At 46.9% G+C, this 23618-nt stretch overlaps 2 protein-coding genes across 4 annotated transcripts in view; both read left to right on the forward strand.

Annotated features, from left to right (window-relative positions):
• The window catches only part of PSMD1 (proteasome 26S subunit, non-ATPase 1), a 73058-nt gene extending 60334 nt beyond the window's left edge, over positions 1-12724 (forward strand). Inside the window, exons 20-25 of the mRNA XM_050307845.1 lie at positions 3079-3248; positions 5535-5627; positions 6618-6710; positions 9587-9733; positions 11534-11688; positions 12505-12724. Of these exons, the coding sequence (XP_050163802.1) occupies positions 3079-3248; positions 5535-5627; positions 6618-6710; positions 9587-9733; positions 11534-11680 (650 nt within the window). The 3' untranslated portion in view covers positions 11681-11688; positions 12505-12724. The remainder of the gene's footprint in view (positions 1-3078; positions 3249-5534; positions 5628-6617; positions 6711-9586; positions 9734-11533; positions 11689-12504) is intronic.
• A 10063-nt stretch (positions 12725-22787) lies between these two features.
• ARMC9 (armadillo repeat containing 9) overlaps positions 22788-23618 on the forward strand; it is a 65022-nt gene continuing 64191 nt past the window's right edge. For 2 of the 3 annotated variants that reach the window (XM_050307846.1, XM_050307848.1), the window contains exon 1: positions 23068-23306. In XM_050307846.1, coding sequence (XP_050163803.1) covers positions 23256-23306 — 51 coding nt within the window. In that variant the 5' untranslated portion in view covers positions 23068-23255. Of the gene's footprint in view, positions 22840-23067; positions 23307-23618 lie in introns of those variants that run through there. The other variant, XM_050307847.1, reaches the window with a different exon arrangement.

The raw sequence follows: 23618 nt of genomic DNA on the forward strand, positions 1-23618 counted from the left end.
TGTTCTTTGCAAAATCATTATGCTTTATTTTCTGGAGTGTGAGCTATAAAAGAGATGTACTGATCTAATCAGATGTCAGCATTTTACTTGCTTGAAAACTATTTTGCTCTCTGGACTCTTGGCATCTTTGGTTCTTAATGCCACATTTCTGAATCAGTGAGAAAAATGAAGGAACAGCAGTCCTGTGTGGAAAAAAGCAGTCCTATCCTATCAGAAAAATCCTTTTCTTGATATTTAGGGAAGGTTTTGGGTGGTCAATACAACAGTTTGGAGACAGAAAGCAGCACTGGGCAGTACAGACTGAAGACAAAAAGCTGTTGACAGCCTGATGGTGAATGTACTGGATTCCCCACAGTAATTTTTAATTACTGATGAAAAAGAAAGTATCATTCAAATTACAGAGGAAAGAGTTGCTTATCTCTTCACTGCCATCTCTCCAAAGAAGCATCTCACATGATGTTTTCTATTTTGGATGTTAAAGACTTTAGTACAAAAAATAGACATGAAGTCTGCTCTCCCACATCTTGAATTCGGTGCTACTGTTTCCCGCCTTTCTCCTGCCTGTCCCTGTTCATGAACTCTGCATGTAAAGTTGGGACTAACTCTGTGGTAGTCAGGAAAAAACACATTATCCTGTGCTCATGTTTTTGTCCATTATATTAGAGCTACTTCGTGTTTCACTGCCCATGTGAATCAGGTCACTGGCACATGCTGAAATCAACTCTGCTGGGGTTTTGATGGTTTGTCCTGTGAGATTTTGACATTCCAGTGCTGCCGTTCCCAGTCCAGGTTGTCTTCACTCATTACACAGATGGAGTGGATTATAAGGCTTTGCTAATAGAGAAAAAAGCAGTAGGATACTGTTTAAAAATGGGATGCTGCCTAGCCAGGGTTGGAAACTAATTTCCAAAGTCTACAAAGTATTTTTTTTCAATGAGTGTTATGTCAGTGTGTTGTCCTGGGCTACACTGCCCTAGTATTAGCAAGTGCCACCAGGACTATATAAGAAGAGTGAGTTCATCGAAGTATATAAATCATCAGTGTCTAATTGCTGCACTCCTCCTCTTGTTAACTGACACTCAGCTTGGACCAGCAAACCCTCACAGCCTTTAGAACAGCCACTTGAATTCCAGCAAACCTTGCCACAGTGGCAGTGTAAATTCTAGGAGATGGACCTCACTGTACTACCCTGGAATCCCTGAATTTTTTTCTTTTGTGTTTTTGAAAATTTTTTTCCAGACATCATGTCACAACTTTCATTCAGTCGAACGTCTGGAACGTGTTCCCTTCCAGGCTGTCAGGGCTGCTGTTTAGTCATGAAGATAAATCACAATTGTGCAGTATTATGTCTCCCCACCTTTCCTGCTCCCTGCAAAACCCTGGGAGTGAGGGTGGGCTGTTTGTGGGTGTAAGACAGCAGAAAGAAGTAGCATGACAGCATCTTTTGAATACGAAATCTGTTACTCATTCAGGAAATTCCAGAGATTGGATAATTATAAAGGTTAGAATCCTGAAGATGAAAGTGCAAAAGTTTGATAAAGTCCAGTTAAGCTCCTTGTGCAACATTCACTGGGCTGCTTGATCCAGAATATCTGCAGATATTCAGGGCCTGGCCCTTACACAGTGATGCAGTAAAGAAAAGTTCAATGTGAAGTGAAGATGGGGGAGAAGACCAGAAATTTGAGTGCACGGGGCTTGACATGTTTAAGGGTAGCACAAGACCTCAGGCAGTCCTTCCATAGTTCTGTGGCAAATTCAGGTGAAAGGGCAAGAGATTGGTGTCAGAGAAAATAATAAGCAGAGCAGACCTAGCAGTAGTAAAAGACCATGTAATTGTCTTTCTCCAAAGAGGCAGCAGGAAGTTCTTGTGTCAAACAGGAAATCTACTGCTATCCTGAAAGGAAAAAGGAGATAGGATGTATGCAGAGCATCCTACAGTAGGGCATCAAAATCCTCCATCTTCCACTGCTTCTCCTGGGACTAACACTGACAGATACCCAAGATGAGATTACTGCTTCAGTCAGGGCTTTCATTACTTTGAGCAGCAAAAAAATAGTTTTGTTTGTCTTTAAAACTCAGACATTTCCATTGCTGCCTGGCCCTACTGAGGTGGCTGTTTGTGCAAAACAGGAGAATGCTACTCCAGTTTGGGATTTTCAGCTACAAAATGCCCTGAGTTTGCAACAAGTGGGTGTTTGTATTTTAACAAAGTTAACCTCCCTGCACCTGGTCTTGTCAGCGGTAATGGACTTGCCTGGTGCCCTCTTCAACTCAATTCATTGTGTTCATCAGAAGACAGAAGATCACATTAACACTTTCTCATTCTGTCTGCAAGCCCAATCTTTCAATTTGGTTTCTAGCTGGATGTTTCTGCACTACATCAACATATGGAGTTGTTTTGGTCTCTGCTTTGCAAGTACAAATCTAAGACTTGGTTGTCTGGCAGAGATGTAATTTTGCTGCAAAGACTGCAGGAGCTTGTCTCTGTGCAGCTTAGATTGATAACCTCTAGAAGCAACTTCTGAAGTTGCTGCTGTTTACATTTTTTTCTACTGGAATGGTGTAGGATAAAAACCTAGGCATATTTCTTCTGAATAACTGATAGTTCAAAGAAGCAGCCACAGAAAGAAAAGTTTCTGTGTACACTGCTTTATATGCAGTGTCCTCCTTGTGAGAATTGCCTTGAGGATCCATCTACATGCTGTGTTTTGAAACTGCTTATGGCAAAGGTTTGCCTTTTTCTCCCCCTTTTTGCCTTCTGTGCTGTACTTCTGTTTTACCTGTACCCTGGCAAAATGAATGTGGAAGGGCTGTCTGTATTCACTGATGGTGTTTGGGTGCTCTAGAGCAGTTTGGTCCTTACACTGTACATCTGTTCCACTGAGTAAACTGAGTAAACTGAGGTCACAGTAAGGGAGGGAGATGTGTTGCAGAGGAGGAAACTGGCAGTGTTGTGGCCTGGATTGTTCTGTGCAGCCCCTTCACAGGAGCTGTTTGAGATGCATTGCTCAGGTGTCTCCGTGGAGTACCCAGGAATGCATTCATTCATTAACTTCCTGCATTTATGATTCCTTACAGGGGGCCATAACGTAACTATTTCACTGCAGTCGAGGACAGGACATACTCACATGCCCTCTGTGGTGGGGGTTCTGGTCTTCACCCAGTTTTGGTTCTGGTTCCCCCTGTCACACTTCTTGTCGCTGGCTTTCACCCCAACCTGTGTCATTGGCCTTAACAAGGATCTTAAGGTACGTAACAAGCGCTGACAGCTGCTTGGAAGGCTTGAGTGGTCTGCAAGGCTTGTGCGGGGATTTATTGGTGTTCTTTGCATGTTTCCAGCTTGTTTGTGCCAGAAAAGGTTCTAACTGGAAGAAATCTGAAAAGCAGGTTTAAACTGGGGATCTGTTGGTGGGAATAGGGACAAGAAAAATGTAGAAAGCAGACTTGGAACACTTTACTTCAAAGTAGCTTAAAAAGAAAGGAACTCTATTGGATACATGTGGGGAGAGACCGCCTCATTATCACTCCTGAAGGTCAGGGTTATTTAAAAAAAAAGTGTGTTGCCCCCCTGGCCTCCCAAATAAATGATGTGATGTTCTCCCCTAGGAAAGCTAGCAGTGGGAAAAGAGGATTTGTTTGGATTCCCTGGGGAGTAAACATTAAACTGAGCAGTCAGTACAGCACTTTACTTATTCATCTGTTCTTCCAGCTGGTCAGCTGTGGTATGGCCCGTTGTGATGGTTCGGACTTGGCTCCCTGCCAAATGCCCAAAGACTCAGTAGCAGCCTCCCCGCCCTTTCCCCTCCCTTCTTCTCCCAGAGCAAAGGAAAACAAAAACTATGTAAATTGAAGAACCCGAAAATCCAGCTAGTTATATAAAAAAAATATATATTTGATGTATATTACAGTAAGATGCTATGTACACAGCAAAAAGGAATTCAAACACCCCCCGAAGGGATAGGGAAAGGGGAAAAGGAACAAAAGGGAACAAACAAGGGACACCAAGCAGATATACGCAAACAGACCCGAGAATTAGTAAAATAACTAGTAAAACTAATCTCACCACGTCCCTTAGAAAAAAGCAGGATTGGCACACACAGCCAGCACTCTGCTATCCTCCACGTGGCAGGCCAGCGGTCGCTGCAGGCCTCAGCCTTAGATAAGCGAGACCAACGCAAGGACCCACTGTTCCCGTACCCCGCTGGAAGAGAAGAGAGTGAAGGCCTCTCTTCCCTTCTTATTTATACCCCTATTTACGTAAAAATCGTATGGAATACTGGGAACACTGCCTCTTCCTTGGTTACAAACTGGTAACCAAGGAAGGCCTAGATTAAAACCACCACACCCGTGTAAGCTGGGTACCATGCTGGGTCTCCTGTGCTCCAGAACTGAGGTCGTAACTTCCACAAAAAGCTTCTGGATGTGGCACTGCAGGGGTGTGCTGCCCCCTCCCATCATTGCTGCAGCCTTATTCTGGGATGCACAGAGCATGCATAGGGCTGGCTGCTCCCAGAGTCCCTCCTGGCCTGAGCCAGCTGGCTGGATTGCAGCCCCTGGACCAAAGCCTTAGGGCTCTAAGTTGCTTTTCTTCACCTGTCTCAGACTGAGCATCAAGTCCGTGTACACACAGTGCAAAATTCTCACTCTGTTTGAAGAGAGAAGTTTGCATTAAATTTGGTTTTCCCTCTACCCTGAAAACTTTACAGGGGTTGCATTGCTGCTTGTCCCTGTGCCTTCCCAGTGGTGATCGGCTCAGCACCTTTTTGCCTGCTTGGCTGTACTGCCATTTTGACTCCCTGTCCTCATCCCTTAGATTCCAGGCTGTGGGTCAGGTTGTGCTGTGTAATTTGGCTGGCATAGCAAAGCCAGCTACGAGCTGGCTGTATGTTATGGGCTGCACCACACCCACCTTGCTTCCTCAGAGCGGTCCTGGTTCTGTTGTTGCTCCATGATATGTCATGAGAGATGAGAGTTGAGATATGGCAAAAATTAAATCAGTTTAAGAATTTGGATTGGCTGTCAAAAGATGCTCTCTGCCCGTGCTTTAGTAGGCAAGAGTAAGAGAATATGTGACACTGGTAGCCCACCCCTAAATGTACAGTGCTTTGGCAGGAGGGGAATGTCAGGCAGTGCTTGGTTTGCCCTTGTGTGCATTGGCAGAGCAGATCTTCACTTAAATCTTAAACCAATTTTCTGTTAATACACACAGACCCAGCAACAACATCAAAACCACAAAAACCTTCGAAACAATGAAAACAAAGCATGGTGTGAATAGCATAGAGGGTATGGAGAGGGCTAGGAGAGCTTGCCAGAGTCGAATTATAGAATAATTAAATAACATTGTTCTAGTTGAACTGTTGCCACTGATAACAGTTTCTCAGCTTCCGGAGGGGCAAAAGGGGAAGCTTGTATTCTTTGGAGAATCTGTGTTTGTCTCTGGTGGAAGGAAAATGAAGCTAAAATAATTATTCTGCTGTGGATTTTTTTTCCCTGTCTTCCTCGGTTCTAATATGTTTTTAAACTCTTTGTTTTAGATGCCAAAAGTCCAGTACAAGTCCAACTGTAAGCCGTCCACATTTGCCTATCCTCCACCTCTTGAGGTACCAAAGGAAAAGGAGAAAGAAAAGGTATTTGGGCTGGCTTTCTGTGTTGCAAAGACTAACCCCTTCTCCCTCCTAGTATAAACATTGACTTCGGTGTTACTAACAGGGAATCTGAAGAGCAAAGGAAAAATTGGCAGGCGCTGTAGTCTCTGAAAGAGAATTCTAGGTAATTTTTCCTGCCGTACCTGGGACTGTGGCATACAAGTGCTGTGCTACTGAATTGCTGGATCCTCTCTTTTTCTGAAGTGGTCAAGCCAGAAGCATTGATTTAAAAAACTGCTTTCCATGCCCTACTGACTTGAACATGAGTGTCAGTGTTGTGCAGCATCTGGCACAGCAGGGCCCTTTGTGCCTTGGGCTCCAAAGGGCTGCTGCAGTGCGGCTGTTGAGAGTACTGGGTGGGACACTTCTCAAAGAGTCCCATCTGAAAGGGGCAGTGGGCCCATGTGCTAGAATAATAGCTGCCAGCTCCATGGATTGCAAAAAGGTGAGTGTGGAACTGAGAATATCTAGGAAGAGATGAGACCTGTGGGATGACAAGCGGGACAATAGTGGAAGCAGTTTGTCTCCTGGCACAGGATGGTAAAAGCTGTCGAACAAACCACAGCAGCAGGCAGAGCAGCCCTTAGGGAGCAGTGGCAGCAGTGGAGACCTCAGGCACGTCATCTGATGAATGACGTGGTGTAAAATGAAATGAAAACTGTAAAACATTTTAACAGAATTGAATGCTTGGCAAAACAGATTTCCAAGCCACCAAAGAATCCAGAAATTAACTCTGTTGAAAGGCAAAACTCACTACTCACAGCTCCTTTCTTGCCTTTCTCTTTTAAACTTCCCTGGCCAAAAGAACGTGTGCCAAGAAGCCCACATTTAGCCTCAGCAGCAATATGACAAACACTGTTGCTCCTTGTCCCTCTCAGAAAGTTACTGCCATTTGTTCCCCAGCCTGGGGAGCTGAAGCTCAGTGTACAGTGTTGTGGTCACACTGAATGCCTCCTCCTTTGCCACATCCAGGTTTCCACTGCTGTGCTGTCCATCACTGCAAAAGCCAAGAAGAAGGAAAAGGAGAAGGAGAAAGAGAAGAAGGAAGAGGAAAAGATGGAAGTGGTAGGTGGAAACATTGAAACTTTAATGTCTTCTTCCCCCCCCCCCCGTAAGTGTGGAAGGTGCGTTGTGAAAGCTGTCACCCTCATCGCTGTGACCCCATCACCCGTGCTAGTTCTGAGCAAAGCACTGACACACATTGCAGTGTTCTGCAGACACTGGTCAGCACCTTTACCCTGTGTATGTGTGTGTGCACTGTTAAAAGCAAGAGGTGCTATTGTTTGTGAATCCGTTATTTCTGAGAAATAAATCTTCCTCAATATTAAGTTACTGACTCCCTTAAAGGCAGAAGCTTGTTTTGACAAATTTATGTGCCTTTAACGGCATTAACCTTATGAGTATTATTTCATTGCCTACTGTTTCTAGACCCAGGAGAATTTTGTCTCTTATCTACGTACTTTTCTTATAATGTTGAAAAGTCTTAGTAATTTCATGCCCTTGGTACCTCCGACCTTTTAAAAAGAGGTCAGGGTTGCAACAGTTGCTTGGTGGTGTCTAATTCAGTTGAGAACACTGAAGAGTTTAAGCTTTCTGGGTTTCTACATGCTTAACCTTTTATTCTGAAATGTTCATCTTTTTGGCAGCAGTCTCTTACATGCTTTGCCCATCTATCAAAATGCCAACATTTATCCACACACAGCTTAGAATCAGCTGAGGTTTGAGTACAGGATCCATATGTTGCTCAGTAGTTATGATGATTCCTTTAGTCCTCTGATGATTTCTTTCAGCTCATAGACCTGACACTGGAACTTGTCATTCTCATCTGTGAGTAATGTGTTATCCTGGAGCAAGCTGAGTAATGTACAAATGAATTCTTGGTGGTTGCTGTAGTTTGGAAAACATATGGCAGCTAAAATTCTTGCTGTACTGACAAAAGACCCTTTCTTTTGTGTTCTGGTAACAGATGCAAATATTCCAAGAACAACTGTAAGCTGAAAAGGCATTATACACTCATAGAATTGTTTAGGTTGGAAAGACCTCTAAGATCATCGAGTCCAACTGTTACCCAACAATGCCAAGCCCACCACCAAACCATGTCCCCAGGTGCCACATCTACGTCTTTTAAACACCTCCAGGGACGGTGACTCCACCACTCCACCAGGCAGCCTGTTCGAGTGCCTGACAACCTTTTTGGTGAAGAAGTTTTTTCTGATATCCAATCCAACCCTCCCCGGCACAACTTGAGGCCATTTCCTCTTGTCCAGATCCTTCTGCAGAGCCTTCCCACCCTCCAGCTCATGAACACGCCCACCTAACTTGGTGTCGCCTGCAAACTTGTTGGGGATTTGCTTGATCCTCTCATCCAGATAATTGATAAAGATATTAAACAGGACTGGCCCCAGTACTGAGCCCTGGGGAACACCACTGTGACCAGCTGACAGCTGGATGTAGCTCCATTCCCCAGCACTCTCTGGGGAATGTATCCAGTTTTCTACCCAGTGAACAGTGCATCTGGCCAAGCCATGAGCAGCCAGTTTTTCCTGGAAAATGCTGTGGGAAGTGGTGTCAAAACCTTTACTAAAGCTGCCAAGCTCAGTACAAATCTTTCTGATTCCCCTTTAACATTTGTGTGAGAAAAGAAGCATGGTCATGGAATTTTTTACCTCTTTAGATTAAAAAAACCCACTCATGTGGCATGAGAACAAAGGTGTATGTGTAAAATAACCTTCCTAGACCTACATAAATGTGACCATGTTGTAGGCACCTAACCCTATCGAGTTGGCCCAGAAAATGAATCATCTCTTGCGTGCGAGGTAGAATCTCTGGGTATTTTGCTCCTTTATCAAGTTTCCTTGTCACCAAACATTATCTTTTCTCTGAATTATTCTTAGAATTCTAGGTACTAAGTAAAGTGTGCTGAACAAATGCATGTTTCTTCTAAAATTTCTACAACTTACAGTTAAGTGCAGGTGTTGAGAGGAAGTAAAATACTAGAAGGGATTCACAGGTTGTGTCTGTGTGTGTGTCCAGATGTCTGTACAGTTTTTCTGGCTGAATCAAATGCAAAAGCAAGGATAGTAAAAAGGGAGCTTGCTGCCACCTGCTGTGTTTGAGTTGAGTGTTTTGCCATTGTCCTAGTGTTTTAGAGGTATCGTTGCTTTCCTGTTTTTCTCTTATGCCTGTTATATGGCTAGTAATCCATAGCTCCCAGGGGATCTGCACAGCAACGAGCAGCCACTGTGCCCGAGAAAGTCCTGTCTGCTGTTACAGGACATGCTGTGAACTCAGTGGTGTTCCTGATCACTCCCTATTGGTTTTTCCCTGTCTTTTCTGTGGTCTCTTTTGTTTGCAACTCAGATGTTCCTGAGCAAGAGCGAAAACATGACCCATGTTCTTAAGTATGTAAAGGATGCCGTTTTTTTCCTTCTGAGCTTTTGCCTCCAGCTACTGAGTCATTGGTAAAGGAGGTCTGCACTGCAGTTCCCTAGGGAGTCACTGAAGTCAAGTTGTTTTGGGTGAGCTGCTGTGAAACGTGAGTGACAGCTTTATAGCTGGGAAAATACAAGGGCAGCTTTGGCAATTTTTATGTGCTCAGTAATGATATCAAGGACTCTTCAGCTGTGACAGAAAGTGGTGAGTGAGTTTACAGAAAAAGTCTTAGAAAGGGAAGGCAGGGGTAAACACTTCCTTTGCCAACCTCTCGCTGAACTTGCTTTTGTCTGCAGTTGGGAGTGAAGCCTTGGCTTGTCGAGAGCACTTAGACCCACTGTGGTATTGCCTGTGCCAGCCTATGATAAGTGTTAGTATGTTCCTCAGCAGAAGAATGGTTTCTCACCATGCTCTGGAATAGCTGCCTGGTTGTTCCTTACCCTCCTGAGCTATGAAAGGGTTAGAGGTTACTGCCAAAATCATGCTGATGTTCTCCTCCCCTTCCACAGGATGAGACTGAAAAGAAGGATGAAAAAGAAAAGAAAAAAGAGCCTGAACCCAACTTCCAGCTTTTGGACAACCCAGCCAGAGTCATGCCTGCGCAGCTCAAAGTTCTCACTATGACAGAGAGCTGCCGGTATCAGCCTTTCAAGCCAGTAAGTGTCACCTTCCCAGTCCGTGTGCTTGACAGAGCATTCCCAGTGCTGGGCTTGTGCATAAGGACCCAGAGGTTCTGTGTGTACAGGAGAACACCACTCACAGCTGGTCAGCACTGGAATGTGTTGCAGAGATTTGTAGCTTTGCCGTTGTTATTTGCTTTTTAATGTCTCTCTCTCCAAATGATCACATGGAGTTCCAGTTGGGGGAAGGTCAGAGCTGCTGCAAACCTTTCCACCATGCTAGTGCTGCTTTATTTTTTCTTTCTTGTCAAGTGCTGCAACATGGAAACCAATCAGACATACTCTGTGTATTAATGACATTGCTGGGAACATAAAGACTGAGGGGTGATCTTTACAATAGATTGAGAAGTTGCACAGGTTCATTGTCATTAGGACTTGTGCTGGAGCTTTATTATCCTGCAGTGTGATTTATACCTAAATGGAGGGTTGTTTTCATTGAAAAGGTTTCCTATTCAGTTACATCTGACCTTAGAGAAGTGCCTTCAGCTCGTGTTAACATAGAGAAGAGAGAGCATGTGATTGTCAGATGGAGAATGAAAAAGGTCTTTTAGCACTAAGCCCAAGGGGTAACTAACTTTTCTGTGAGATGCTCAGATACACTGCAAAGCTGATAAGCTCCCTCACGAACTCTAAATCTCCTCAGTCAAATTCTTCTGCCCTTTATTTTTGTGCAAGAAATAACACCCACCCTTGACTTACCCCTTTTGCAGGATTATGCATGGGGAAATGGTGTTCAGAAGAAGTAATGGTTTTTTCCCAGGAAGATAGTGATATTTTTAATAAATGGATTTCCTGGAATTTCATCAGTACATTGGAATTCTCTGTGCACCATCCCCTTCCGAAATGTCTTCTTTAGGAAAGCTGTGGAGGGGTTTTTTAGTCTCTACCCTTTAAAATGTGGATTTTGCTGTTTGGATTGGAAGGATCTGCTGTGTGTTCCAGTAAGTGTCCACTCACTGAAACGTGGACGTACACAGTTGTTTGCTTCAGTTTCAAAAGAAGCAGAGTCCTCGGTGGGGGAGTTGCAGTTTCCTGCCTCGAAGTCCCATAAACAGGTTTTGAAGAGAACAGAACAGTACAGTTTTTGCTGGGATTAGGGTGTGTAACCAAGGAGGCTCTTGGAACGGTTTGCTCTGCTTTGGGGAATGCCAGAGTAAAAGGCCTCTTTGAAATGCTGTTTATGGCCTGGAGTCCTGCTGTGGCCAAAGCCCTGATCCCAGCCAGGCGTGACAGCACTGCCTTTTCGCACCTTGTGTTCCAGTCCTGGAAGGCACACGGATTTGCTTCAGCCTGCCAAGATGTTTGGTTGTGATCTTTGTAATTAATTTGGTTTTGTGAGCTTCTGCTAATAGGATTCCTCGTTTGGTGGAAGCTGGTGATCAGATTAGTCTCTGTTTCACAGAACCTCCTGGGAGGCAGCCACACAGAGAGGCTTCACTAAGCTTTGTTAACCTGCAAAGAGGAGCCTTTTAAAGCAATTACAGTTCAATTAGTTTTCATGTGGAAAGCCCCAGACTGGGATGGGGGTAAAGCTGTGAATCCAGGTGCCACTTTATATCAAACTGAGACCTAGATAGTGGAAGGTAGTCTGGATAGATTCTCTCTGTTCTATCTCCTTCTCAGGCAGAGATCCAGATGAGTGTCAGATGCTTTGCTCTCTGAAACTCATTCCCGCTGAGACATCTCATATGGCCTAGGATAGACTCTGTGGCCACAAACACTCCACCATGAAGCAGAGACAATCAGCTCTAAATGCTCATTGCACTTGCCTTGCAGCTTTCCATTGGAGGCATCATCATTCTGAAGGACACCAGTGAGGATATGGAGGAGCTGGTTGAACCTGTGGCAGCTCATGGTCCGAAGATCGAGGAAGAGGAGCAGGAACCTGAACCGCCAGAGCCCTTTGAGTACATTGATGATTAAGACACGAGGTACAGTGTAGTGTGCAGAGTCACCTTTATTAATCCCAAGGAAGGAAAAGCATCTTTGGATCAACTGAAGCAGTTATCAGCTCCCAGCACTCTTGTTTTAAGCTCTTTGACAGCTTCTGTGTTAGATTCAGAAACACTCTCTGTCCCAGTTCCAAGAGTTTGGCAGCAATTAAAGAGAAGTCCACAAGTCCACTCTTCTGGGTCAGGCCTGACCCAGTTGTAATGGATCTCTAATCTGGCAGGCTTGGCTGCTCTTGAGTGGAGTCTGGCTGGGCAGAATTAGAGCAGCTCATGGGGTCCCAGGCAACAGCTGAGCTGAGAATAGTCAGCTCCTGAAAGATGGTCCTAGGGAACCAAGTAGTTTATGTAACAAAGCTGTCATCTACTTGACCTCAGGATTGGTCAAAAGAGAACTAGTGCTCTGCTTTCTGGGGTTGTCTTGTCTTCCCAGCAGTTCTTAGCAGAATTTGAAGACATTCCAGTCATGTGTTCTGTGGTGCTCTGTGAGCCCAACATAACGGTACTGGTAGATCCGTTCCAGGCAATGAGTTCTCAGGTTCCTTGGTTAAAGTGCCTGAACTGATGTACAAGTTTCTCACTGAGAGGCTTCATTTCCAAATATGGGCTGGCATGTTCCAGGGCTCTCATGAGCAAAGATTATCCACTTGAATTGGTGGAAGGGCAGGAAAACAAACTCCTTGCTAAAAACTGTAAATGTTGCGTCAATGACAGGCTCGGGTGAGTGTGTGGAGCCGACCACAAGAAGCCTTAGTTAAATACATTTCATTTTCTGGTTTCTCTCTTTCCCTCCTCCAGGGTCATGTCCTCTAAAGAAGACACTATGCTTGATATCAGAAAGACAGACATGAAGACCTTCCTATCGAGATCTGCTGTTCAGTGCATGCAGCCCCAATCTGTGCTGAGCTAAAGCTGATAGTCCGTGTTTTATGGCTGAAGAACAGATATATGCTATTTAGTGTACTCTTTCACAAAACCTTGTTTTCAAATAAATATATTAAAAACTCTTGAAAGAAAACTTGCTACTTCAGAAAAAAAAGAAAAAGAAAAAAGGAAGCCTAACAACCTTTTTTCTGCTCACTCCAAATGTTAAAAACTAGACTCAAGTTGTGCATCTTGCTCTGTCAAAGCTTGACTGACTGCTCTGCCGTAGAGTCGTCAGGACCTGTGCACAGCCTGCTTTCTGTAGCACTTGCTTAGGCTAAGCAAGGTTACAAAACCTGCCTGGCCCAGCCATAGCACTGGTGCTACAGAGAGGTCAGGTCTCCACTTGCCAGCAGCTGCACAGAGAAGGTCTGTTTCCAAATTACCTCCATGATACCGATCTTCCCCCTTGCTCATCCTTGGTATTCATGTGATGGTGTGGGGCTGACAGAAGGCTCTGGGTGTTCATGATGGGGAAATTGGGGCACGTTTCTCCTTGTTTCTCAGAATCCCCTTTTTGTGTGTGTGTGCTTTTCCTGCTTTCACCAAATATGGGTGCAGTAGCTGGTATGAGCAAACAGCTGGTTGCATTGCAGGTCTAGATGGGGTGAAGCCAGACATGAGTTGTCACACTGATGTGCATCATTAGCCAAGGGGGAATTTTAGTCAGGGATATGGAACAAGGAGCAGTCAGAAGGAAGGAATGGTGTTCCACTGTTCACTGTCCAACCAGCCCTTCACCTGTTGGGCTGTAACACTTCAAAGGATGTGAAAACACTACATCAGAGATTGCAGCCCTGGTCTGCTCTCAGCCAGACACTGGACAAAGCTCCATCATTCTCCTCCCCACTCCCCATTCCTCCTGGAATGAGGTTTTTATTGTAGGTGTGTAGGGAGTATTTTGCTCCATGTGAACATACCACAATTTCATGTGCATTGATAATAATGGAAGACAAATCTTGCATGTAGGGCCTGGGAGCTTTTCCAGCAGATGGTTTATTTTGGTGAATGTTACTATAGCAATAGGATAGTCTGCCTTGGTTCTCTGCAAACCTAAGGAATAGAGCAGAGATGTGGGACTGAAAGCCAATTTTGAGTCCTAGGCTGCAGCCAGAGGTCCCTCCAGTTGAAATGTCTCTGTGAGGGGGCTGGTCATAGCTTGTAGTTCTCAGAGTGATCCCATGTTCTCGCATGGAGCAGAGCCAGGAATGAACCTGAAATGGCTACAGACAACATTACTGTCAGTAAAACTGGAAACAAAGAGGGAATTGCTGCTCCAATTCCACGGTCATTCAAAGCAAGACCTGCTGTTGTGGTGCAAGAAACAGAAGCTGGAGAAATGAACATCGTCCAGCTCCTCTGGTGCTGTAATCCCTTCCCTTTGAATGGACATCTGCATCCCTTGCTCCAACAGGTCCTGCTGATGCCAACCAGTATGGTGCTTTTCAGGTAACTTGTTCGTAATGCCTTGTGTCATAAAATACTGTGGAGAGGGGTGGACACTGGGAAGAGAAAAAACTCCGGTCATTCAGCAACCTGCCAGTTGGCCGGATATTGCTGGGAGTTTTTAGAGTCCAAGTAGAAATGCTGGGAATAGCTGGCTCAGAAAGACCTAAAGTCCTGTGCTGGTGTCTTGGCCAAGCTGTGAACAGTCTTCTGCTTTTCACAAAACTTTTTCCTGAGTTTTTCATATTGTAACATACGAAAATTGTTATAATATGAACATATTCCTGGCACTTGCTACAGATTGTCAGTGTGTCTGTGTAAATCTGTAAGTGCAGAACAGCTCCCACTGAGCTATGTACTGCCTGGGATACCATGGAGGACTCAATTCTTGTCCTAAATGATTCTCTTGTGCCTGTAAAATCCCTCCTGCCCCTGGTGCTGATGTGTCCCCAGACCTCCCTTGGCACAAACAGATGTAAAAACCTCAGATAGCCCCAAACTGATTGCTGAGCTGCTGCTCTGGGCCTTCGTGGTGAGGTTGCACATAGACAGTCAGATTTTTAGAGATTTTGGTGACTGGAAGAAAAGGCCATGTGTGCCAGGCTGGGGACTCCAGGAGGGAACTGAGAATTGGTCTGTCCTCAGTTCCACACCTCTGCCACTCAACGTGTTTTTCTCTGCTGGGTAAAGGCATCTGGGAACTGTCTGGTTTAGGACTGAGAACACTCAGAGGAAAGCATCCACTGTTTTTGGCTTTCCCCTACAGCTGCTTTGTGTTTTCCTCCTTGGAAGAATGTTCTGAACAGGAGTTGAGGGGATGGGGGAGAAGAGCTGGAGGAGCATCAGCAGAGGTGATGGCTGGTTAAAGAGGGAAGCCAGTGGTTTAGGAGTGTGGAGGAGGAGAGGTGATGGCCATACCACACATCTGAGTTGCTGTGAGCAAGGGAGCGGGAAGGGGCAGTGGGTGGGATGGTGCACGAGGGAAGACACAGCTCCCTCTGGACCACGAGGAGTGTTCTCTAGCAAGTGCACGCTGACCCTTGGCCAGAGGGCTGATAGCTGAGAAGTGGCTCCTCTCTTGCACAGTAAGTGGCTTCCTGGGTTTTGGCCAGTTTGCACCTTTCTGGTGAGAAGGCTGAACGTGTGAACAGTTCCTTGGTTGCTTGTGCATTTGGTATCAGTAGATGTGCTTTCCCTTTGGGCATTTCCCCAGCTAAGCTCTGCAATCAGAGCCTGCTCCAATGCAGAGCACCCAGGTCCTTTCCAGCTTCCCCCACAGTGAGCAGCCCCTCACCTATGTGTGCTTATGCTCCCTGTGAGTACATAAAAGATAAACCTCTTCCACCCACACCACAGCTAAGGAAGATGCTGGTCCTGTGCCTCAGGGAGACACCTGTCAGGCTGGTTTTGCTCAGGGACACTGCTTAAGAGACTTCAGACAGCTCAAGGACGAGAGATCTTCCTATGGGTGCTTTTGAGAGCTTGTGCTATGAAACAACATATCATGTAGAATGATCTCATACGTGTGACTTTTTTTTTTTCCTGATCTCTACATAGTTCTTCAGTTTACTAATCAGGCTGCTGAGGATGCTGCTCTGTGACAACTTGAGGTTATGTGTGGCACCTGAACGAGGTGCTGAGCTTTGCTCAATTGCCAGGGTGTCACTTGGGAAATTTGGAAATGGCCAACCTGTGTCTTTGTAAAAAAAAACCTGTGAAGAGGCCATAGAGCCCCAGGAGAGTTCCAGTAAACCTGTAGGGAAAGTCTGGAAATGTTCTGGAGATACAGCAGGAAACTTCGAGAAAGATGAGAAAAGCATCAAGGGAATGGTCAGGAAACTTAGAGAAATCTTCTGGAAAGGTTCTTGTAAACCTCTGAGAAGGCTCTGGAAAGCTGTGGGATCCTGCCCCCATGCTGAGGCACCTCACCAGTTTCCCTGGGGACAGGTGAGGCCAGTAACTGTGGGACTGGCTTAGTGCTTTAAATAGCTTCATTAAGCCTCAGTGACTCATTAGCACTGATTTCTGAGGAAGTGCTGTTCTCCTGGGCCTGTCTGGGGATGCTGCTGAGGGACCCACCCTGATTGTTTGCCAGGGGCTAATTGGGCCCTGATGCTCCTGGGTTTGCCAGAGGGAGAGGCCAGGCTGACAGGAAGCTGCTTCTGTCCCTCCTGACTAATGGGCTCCAACCCCCTTAACCCTGGTGAGAAATAAATCAGTTCTAAAGCACGCTGCTTCTGACAGATCCCAGAGTTCCTCCAGGAGGTCCTGGATAGCCTTAAGCCTCCCTTTTCCACTCGTGAACTCGGGTGCAAGCCCTCTGCTAGGCACCATGCTGGGCACCAAAGTGGGGATGGAGATGTTGGAAGTAAAGCTCCCAAGGCAAGGGGTCTTCAAGGAGGTGACCAACAACCCCCTGGCATTGCTACTCCACCCTGGCAGGCACTCAGTAGGCCTTGTCCTCTCACCTCTCCCCATGACAGCAGTGCTGCCCTCCCTATCTCTCCCCTCCCTTCCAGGGCCATGCAAAGCTCTTCCTCCTCACCATTCAGCATGAAATTTGGGCGCCACTGATAATGCTGATGATATTGGCCATTTATCTCCCTGCATCCTGGTGGCTGGAGTCTCCTCCACCCTCACCCCTGCTATGTGCCAGCCCGTCCCAGGCTCTTCCCTTTCTTGCTGCCCTTAGTTTTGATGAGGGGTTGGGTTTTCAGCCCAGCTCTGGGCCCACCTTTACCCTGCAGAAGTGGCAGGATGGGGGATTTGGGGAGTGCAGACGTTGCAGGATTGTGCAAGGCTTGTGGTATTTACTTGCAACGTCTGATGGGACCAGTGGGCACCCAAGGGTGCCAATCTTTCCCCAGGATGGTTTCACATGGAAGTAAAGGTCTTTGCTCTTGCTCCCTCAGTGAAGATACCTTGTTTGGCACACCTGGTTCAGTGCATTTCTCCAGCTGGTGAGATTAGGCTGGCCCATGCTCTCTGTCTTTGGAGGAGACGCTGCTCCAGCTGCTGGGACTGGCTTGACTTGGCCTCTGAAATCCTGCTGTGGGGGCAAACATTCCAGCTGGCAGCAGCCCAGGTCTGGAGTTTTGTTTTGAGGTCTATACTCCAGTTCCTGACATTGGCTGCACGGGTAAAGCTCCGAGTTTTGCTCAGAAAAAGTACTGTGCAGGTACTCAGGTGAGTCACGGGTGTCTCTGCCAGCAATGGGGGAAATCAGCGCTACCCACGTATTGCAGGGGGATGACTCAAGGCAGATCCTCTCTCTGCCCAAGCCCTCTGGAGATCAGCTAATCAAAGGTCCTGCAGACCATAACCCCAGAGATCCCAGCCCTGTGCACTCAGTCTGGTGGGCCCTGGTGCCTGTTACCATGTACAAGTGTGTGGTTAAGCAACACGTGTGTCTGGAGCTTTTCATTGTGTTTGCAAGGCACGAGCAGAAAGTGGACAGTGGAGGGTCTATACTTTAAGGGTCCAAGTGAAGCGGGTCCTGGTGAGCAGGGCAGGGTGCTTGGGGGGACACTCTGGGGCTCACTGCCTTGGTGCAGGCCTGGCCAAGGGGAAGGGCAGTCGTTTGGTGGCAACAGCAGCCGTGCCCAAGGGTATAAATAGCTGCTCTGGTGACCCAGAGAAGAATGGCTGCACGGGTGAGGTTAATTGTCAGCAGAAATTATGGAGACATTGTTCCTCCCAAGATAACCTGCAAGGGATGAAGTGTGGAGCAAATTTTTCCCCTTCAGAGTGGAGGAAAAAGACCTGAAATATTGGTGCAGTGTCTTTGTTCTCAGCTTTAGGCTGGCTCTCCCATTTAATTGTTTCTCTCCATTCCATGTCAATGAGAACTAAGATGGATTAACTTTTTGTTTCCCCACTATGTCCTCCCAAAGGAGGAGCTGAGATAGCTCCTGCAGGGCTGGACAAATTCTCTGTTTACTTTAACTTCACACTCAAGTCTTTTTTATTTTTAGCTTAAGCCTGAAACCTGGTGCTGAAAATAATTAGCTGGAAACATCTGCACTGGACAGCAGAGTTCATGGGCTCATTTGCAGATGGAACCTGCTTGCAGTTCTTGTGGGCCTTGAGGTTTTTCAATTTGTCCCTATGTGATCAGGCAGGTGGCAGTTGGTCTGTGTCAGTGGCATGGGACAGTTGGCCACTGGCCTGTGTTGGTGGCAGCACCAACACTGTGTCAATGCAATGAGGGCAGTGAAGTTCGCTGGGACCGGGAATGTTTCTCCTGATGATGAAGCTCTCTGTCCTGCTGTTTCTGTGCACCCAGTTCCAAGCCTATTTTCTCCCCATTATTTTTTTTTAATGAAGCATCTCTAGCTCTTCCCTCCTCCCAGCCCCTGCCATTTTTGGCTGGACAGCTTTGCTGTTTCTGCAAGCCAGCCCTCTCACACACTGGTATTTGCCTTGGCTGGGAGCTTAATGACTCGTGTGTTTGGTGAGGACCTGCCAGAAAGCCCAGCTGGGGCTCTGTTCAAGCCTGGGGCACTGAGCTGCTGTCATCCCACATGGAAACATCCCCATCTCCAGAAAAGCAATTCATCCCTCCTGGTCATCAGCTCCATTCCTGTAGGGATCTCTGAAGTGCGATCTCTGCCACAGCTGGAAAGGTACCACAGGCTGATCTACTGCGAGGGAGGAGCAGAGAAAATGCTGGAGGACTCCCTTCTTCCTCCAGCCCGGCCTGGGCTTTGGTCAACCCACACCAGGGTGGTAGCAACAGCAAGAAGGTTTTCTGGAGATCAGAGAAAGCCACTCCTTCTCTCCAGGTGGGAGATGTGAGGGATGTGAGGGGCTGACATTACAGAGGAATAGGTTGAGCCCTGGATGCTCTTGTCCTTATCTATAAAGTCCTGCTGAGAGAAGAAAACTTTGGCTTCTTCAATACTGGACTGCCAGGTGCATGAGAAACTGCTTCACCATTTTGCAATGCAGCTGAAAGGAGCTTTTGGGGGACCCACCAGCCAGTCCTTTTCTCCCTCCTCACTGTGGATTGAGAAGGCCAAGAGTTTTCAAGATATCAAGGAGAGCTGAGTTCACCATCACCTCCTTCACGCACCTCGTGACAAAATCAAAGTCTCTGTTGTGCTCCTCCTGGTTGGGACTTTGCTTACAGGAAATTACTGAAGAAAGGGCTGATATAAATAGCCTGGGCTGGGATGACTACATCCTTCTGAGAGAGGCAGAGGAGAGGTGAAACTTGAGGCTCAGCAGCAGGCAAAAAAGTCCCATCCAAGGGAGACAAAGCAGCTTTATGACAGTCTGATGCTGGGGAGATGGGAGGTTGTGCAATTCCATTGCCTTGGTTTTCTGTGCAGAGGGCCCTGGGGAAGCATTGCTGTGTAATTCAGTATGTGATCAGCATCTGAGCTGCTGGGCCAAGGCCCTGCCTGAGCACAGCAAAGCCAGCGTCCAAGCAAACCTCTCTGACCCCCAGCCACTCTCAGTAGGAGCCAATCTGTGCTCCAACCCAACCAACAATAACATGTCATCAACTACAATTTCAAGGGAACTTTTTATTTATTTATTGCTTAAAAGCTCCTTCAATATTCATTGAAAATCCAAACCAAAATATTTTTTGGCAATTCGGAGCTGAAGTTTGATACAGAAAATAACAGGATGTTTAAGCTTTGAAAAATATTCTCTTGCCTGCTTGCTTTTGTTTTTAATGCAACCACTTGGAAAGGCTACTGCAAGAAGAAATTTCCTGCAAAATCTTCCACTTAGGCACAAAGAACAGCCTCCTGCTTTTAAATCAAGCAACAGGTTATGATCCAGTCTGCAATCTTCAACTGGCAGGATCAGTGGCCCAGCCCCAGGAATGCTCAGCCCCTGGCAGAGGTGGCAGTGACACCTGCCCCAATGAAAACCTACACTGTGGAGGTGGGGTGATGATGATGAAGGTCCTGCTTTTCAGGTTTGAGGCACAAGCTCTGTGTCTTCCTGACCTTACCTGAGGTGCTGGCCAGTGGGGGGGTGTCCTCCCCCTGGGCAGCACCTTCCTGAAGAAGTTTCCTCCCCAGGCACCACAGGAACATGGCAAAAGCTGTGCAAGGCAGGTATACAGCAGCCTTGTCTGCTCGCTGGAAGGGAATTCTGTAAGAATGGGAGGAGAAAAAGGATGATGACAAAGCAAAGCCCAGATCCCACACAGCCCTCCCACCATCCTACCCAGGGTTCCTCAGAGGAGCAAAACAGCTGGAGATACCTTATCCTGCAAATGAGAAAAAGTCTGTGGAAATCCCCTTCTGTCCCCAGGGGCAGTGTCTGATCATCACCAAAACAAAGCCTTTCCCAAACCCTTGGGACCACCTCTCTAAGAAGAATCTTTTCCTCCTTTTAAAAGTTAGAGGGACAGGTGACAAGCAGGAGGAGTTCACAGCCCCATCCTATTCCTTCAGCAGGAGCAAGAAGGACCCCAAAAGGCTGCACTGCCAGTGGTGGTGAGGGGGCTATAAATGGCCAAAGGACCCAGACCTGCCTCCCCCGGGACTGAGCCAAGTGCCTGATAAGCTCCAGCATGGCAAAACTTGACATTAATAGTTAAGGTTTGTTATTGTGAGATCTCTGAAAGAGTGTACTGAACAGAAAGAGAAAACCTCTGGGTTTTTTTTTAAATCTCTTTATATGTGTATATCTAGAGTACATCTACTGTTTGTATTATTAGAATTTAATATATATAAATTTTATGCTTGTTTATAGACATAAAACTTTGGTATTCAGTATATTAACCACAAAACCCAGAAATCCCAATTGCCAGCTCAATCATGTACTATCCTGACCACTTAACAGTGCCCACAGGAACTCCAAAGCTAATTTGAATGCTAATTGTCACACTCCTGGGGAGCAAAGACAACACAAACTAACACTTAGAAATTTCCTGTTGCTTCCTAGGAATTCCCTCTATATAGGTGCTTTCTATAAAATGTCCATGTGCTTTCCAGAAATTTCAGTGGGCTTTCTGTGGGATTTTCAGAGAGCTTTCTATGAATTCACACCAGATTCTAGGAACTTTCCATTCATTTCTAGGAATTTCTTTGTGCTTTCCAGGAATTGCAATTGTTCTTTCTGATTCTTCCAATTCTAATTCTTCCAATTCCTTGTTCTTTCTAGGAATTGCAGAGAATTTTGTAGAGACTGTGTAGTGGAATTCGAGGGTGCTTTCTGAACAGTTTGATGTGCTTCCCAGCGATTCCTGCCAGCTTTCGCTCATTTTTCTTCCAGCATTTTCTAGGCCTTTCCCTGCGCTTCCTGAAAGTGCTGTGGAAGGAGGGAGCCTGAAGAAAACTGCTGACATTTCTCCTGATTTCCTGGAAAGGCTCCTTTCCCATCAGGATTTCTTTATTTGAGAACATCATCGAAGCAAGCTGAGTTGGAGAATGAGATGTTTTCAAGGGCTTCTGGCATAGACAGAGGCGATGAATGAAGTCACCCGTTCCTGGCCCCTTTCCATCCATCACATGGAACACAAATAAGTAGCAACTGGGTAATTTGGCACAACTCTGGCTCAAACCATTGCTCTCTCTGTGCCTTGCTGGGACAACTGTAATTCAATGAAGCAAAGCATGGGAGGTGAGAGGGGACATAGGCTTGCCAAAGCTGCTTCTGCCCTTTCCAAAGAGCAGCATTCTGCCTCAGTATCTTATTCACAAATACCAGCCCAGTGCTGGGTGGCCAGGGAGCAGTGGTGAAGTAACTCCCACGGGTCATGGATGCAGCGCTGTTGCCCACTCACCATCTGTCATAGCTCTGCTTCCCATCACCTCGCTCTTTCCAAACTTTTCACCTCTTAAGATGACAATTTTCGTTCTGGTAAGAATGTGCCAGGGTGGGGGTTTCTTTCTGTCACTTAAATATCGTTTTTGATTGCATAAGGAGAAGACTGTCCTCAGATCATGAGCCAAGGGAATGTTGTGCCCTGAACTGCATTCACCCGAGCTGGTGTTGGCAGGTTAAGGTTTGGCTGGGAAATGGTCTTGGTGGAGAGCCCAGCTGGCTGGTGAGATTAGTTTTTGGGACTTGTGTGGTTATCAAGGCTCAAAATCCGGGGTGGGGCGGTGGGGGCAGATGCAAATCTCTGTGTTCAGTTTTGGCAGGCGCCTTTAGGAGCCTGGATAATGGGAGATGGATGGTGCTGTGCTGTGCGGTGGGAAACAAGGCTGCACAAAGGGATACTGAAACCCTGGGCAGGACATCACTGGCCACAAAACGCTGTTTTACTGTGGTTAACACCACTTTTAACTGAAAAAGGGACAAAGCCTCGCTAAGGGGCTTGGCCAATCCTCCTGTTTGCTCTGGAGGCTTCCATGAGGTAAGGGCTCACGGGGCTGGTCCTGGCATCCCTCACGCCGTGCTCGCTCTCGGCAAAGCTCTGCCCTTGCTGCCCAACATCTCCTTCAAACGAGCCTCCCACGATGGGAGGTTTCAAACGAAGCTTCCAAGTTAGAAGGCTCCTGGCCTGCTCAAGGTGCGAAGGGGATCCCAAAGCATTTGTTAAGGCCGTAGATGATTTAAAAAGAAACGAAGCTGCCCCCAAACTCCGCGGGAGCTCCGTGTGAGAACGGGAACTCCCTCACGGCCACCGCGGCACCGCCGACCGCCAGGGGGCGCTGCCCTCCCGCGGGGGAGGCGGGACCCGCCTTCCTCACGTGGTGCGCGCCTTCCCGGGCTGCGATTGGCTGAGATGTATCACGTGCTCTGGAGGGGGCGTGGCGCGGAGGGGCCGCCGTTGCCAGGGAGACACGGACGGTGCGGGAGGGGGGAATGGGAATGGGGTTGGGACAGGGACAGGGACTGGGGCAGTGGGGCGGGGGAGATTGGGATAGGGGGAGTGGAGCAGAGGGGACTGGGATGCGGGTAGTGGGACAGGTGGAATTGGGCAGGGGGTATTGGGACGGGGGAGATGTGGGGCAGATGGGTCAAGGGACCCGTGGGCCGGAGGGATGTGGGTAGGTGGGATGTGGGGGAGAGGGGATGGGGGCAGATGAGACGTGGCAGGCAAACTGTGTTTCTGTGAGTGTGTCCGTGTGTGTGTCTCCTCGTGCTGTTTGGAGATGCGATGGCTGACGGGCTGTGCTGTGTGAGCCCTGTGCTGCCACTGACACCCCCGTTCTTTGCGATTTTACAGCTTTGTCAGCGATGAGACGTAGCAGTAACACTTAGCAATGGGTGACGTTTTAGCCTACGAAGCTGAATTACTTGGACTGGTGAGAGAGGTTGGTTTTCTCTCATTATTTCTTTTCCTTTTGTTGTTGTTGTCGTTGTTGCTGTTGAAATAAGCAAGGCAGAATTTCATAGTTACTTCTATTCAGAGCCAGGTATTGTAACTGTGGTCTGCATTCTGGAGTTTTTATCTGGCCAAGTGTTGCTACAGTGTGAAATCATACTGACTCCTGTCATGCTCTGTAGGTTCAAAGGGCTCAATGTCTGTTAAATGTCAGCAGTCAAACAGCAAATCAGTCCAAAATTATCTATTGTTCATTGGAAATGAGGCCCTCACTAAGGGAAGAATGAGGTTGATTAGATCT

This window comes from Myiozetetes cayanensis, unplaced genomic scaffold (assembly GCF_022539395.1).
Source record: "Myiozetetes cayanensis isolate MyiCay16 unplaced genomic scaffold, myiCay2020 scf13, whole genome shotgun sequence".
NCBI lineage: Eukaryota > Metazoa > Chordata > Aves > Passeriformes > Tyrannidae > Myiozetetes > Myiozetetes cayanensis.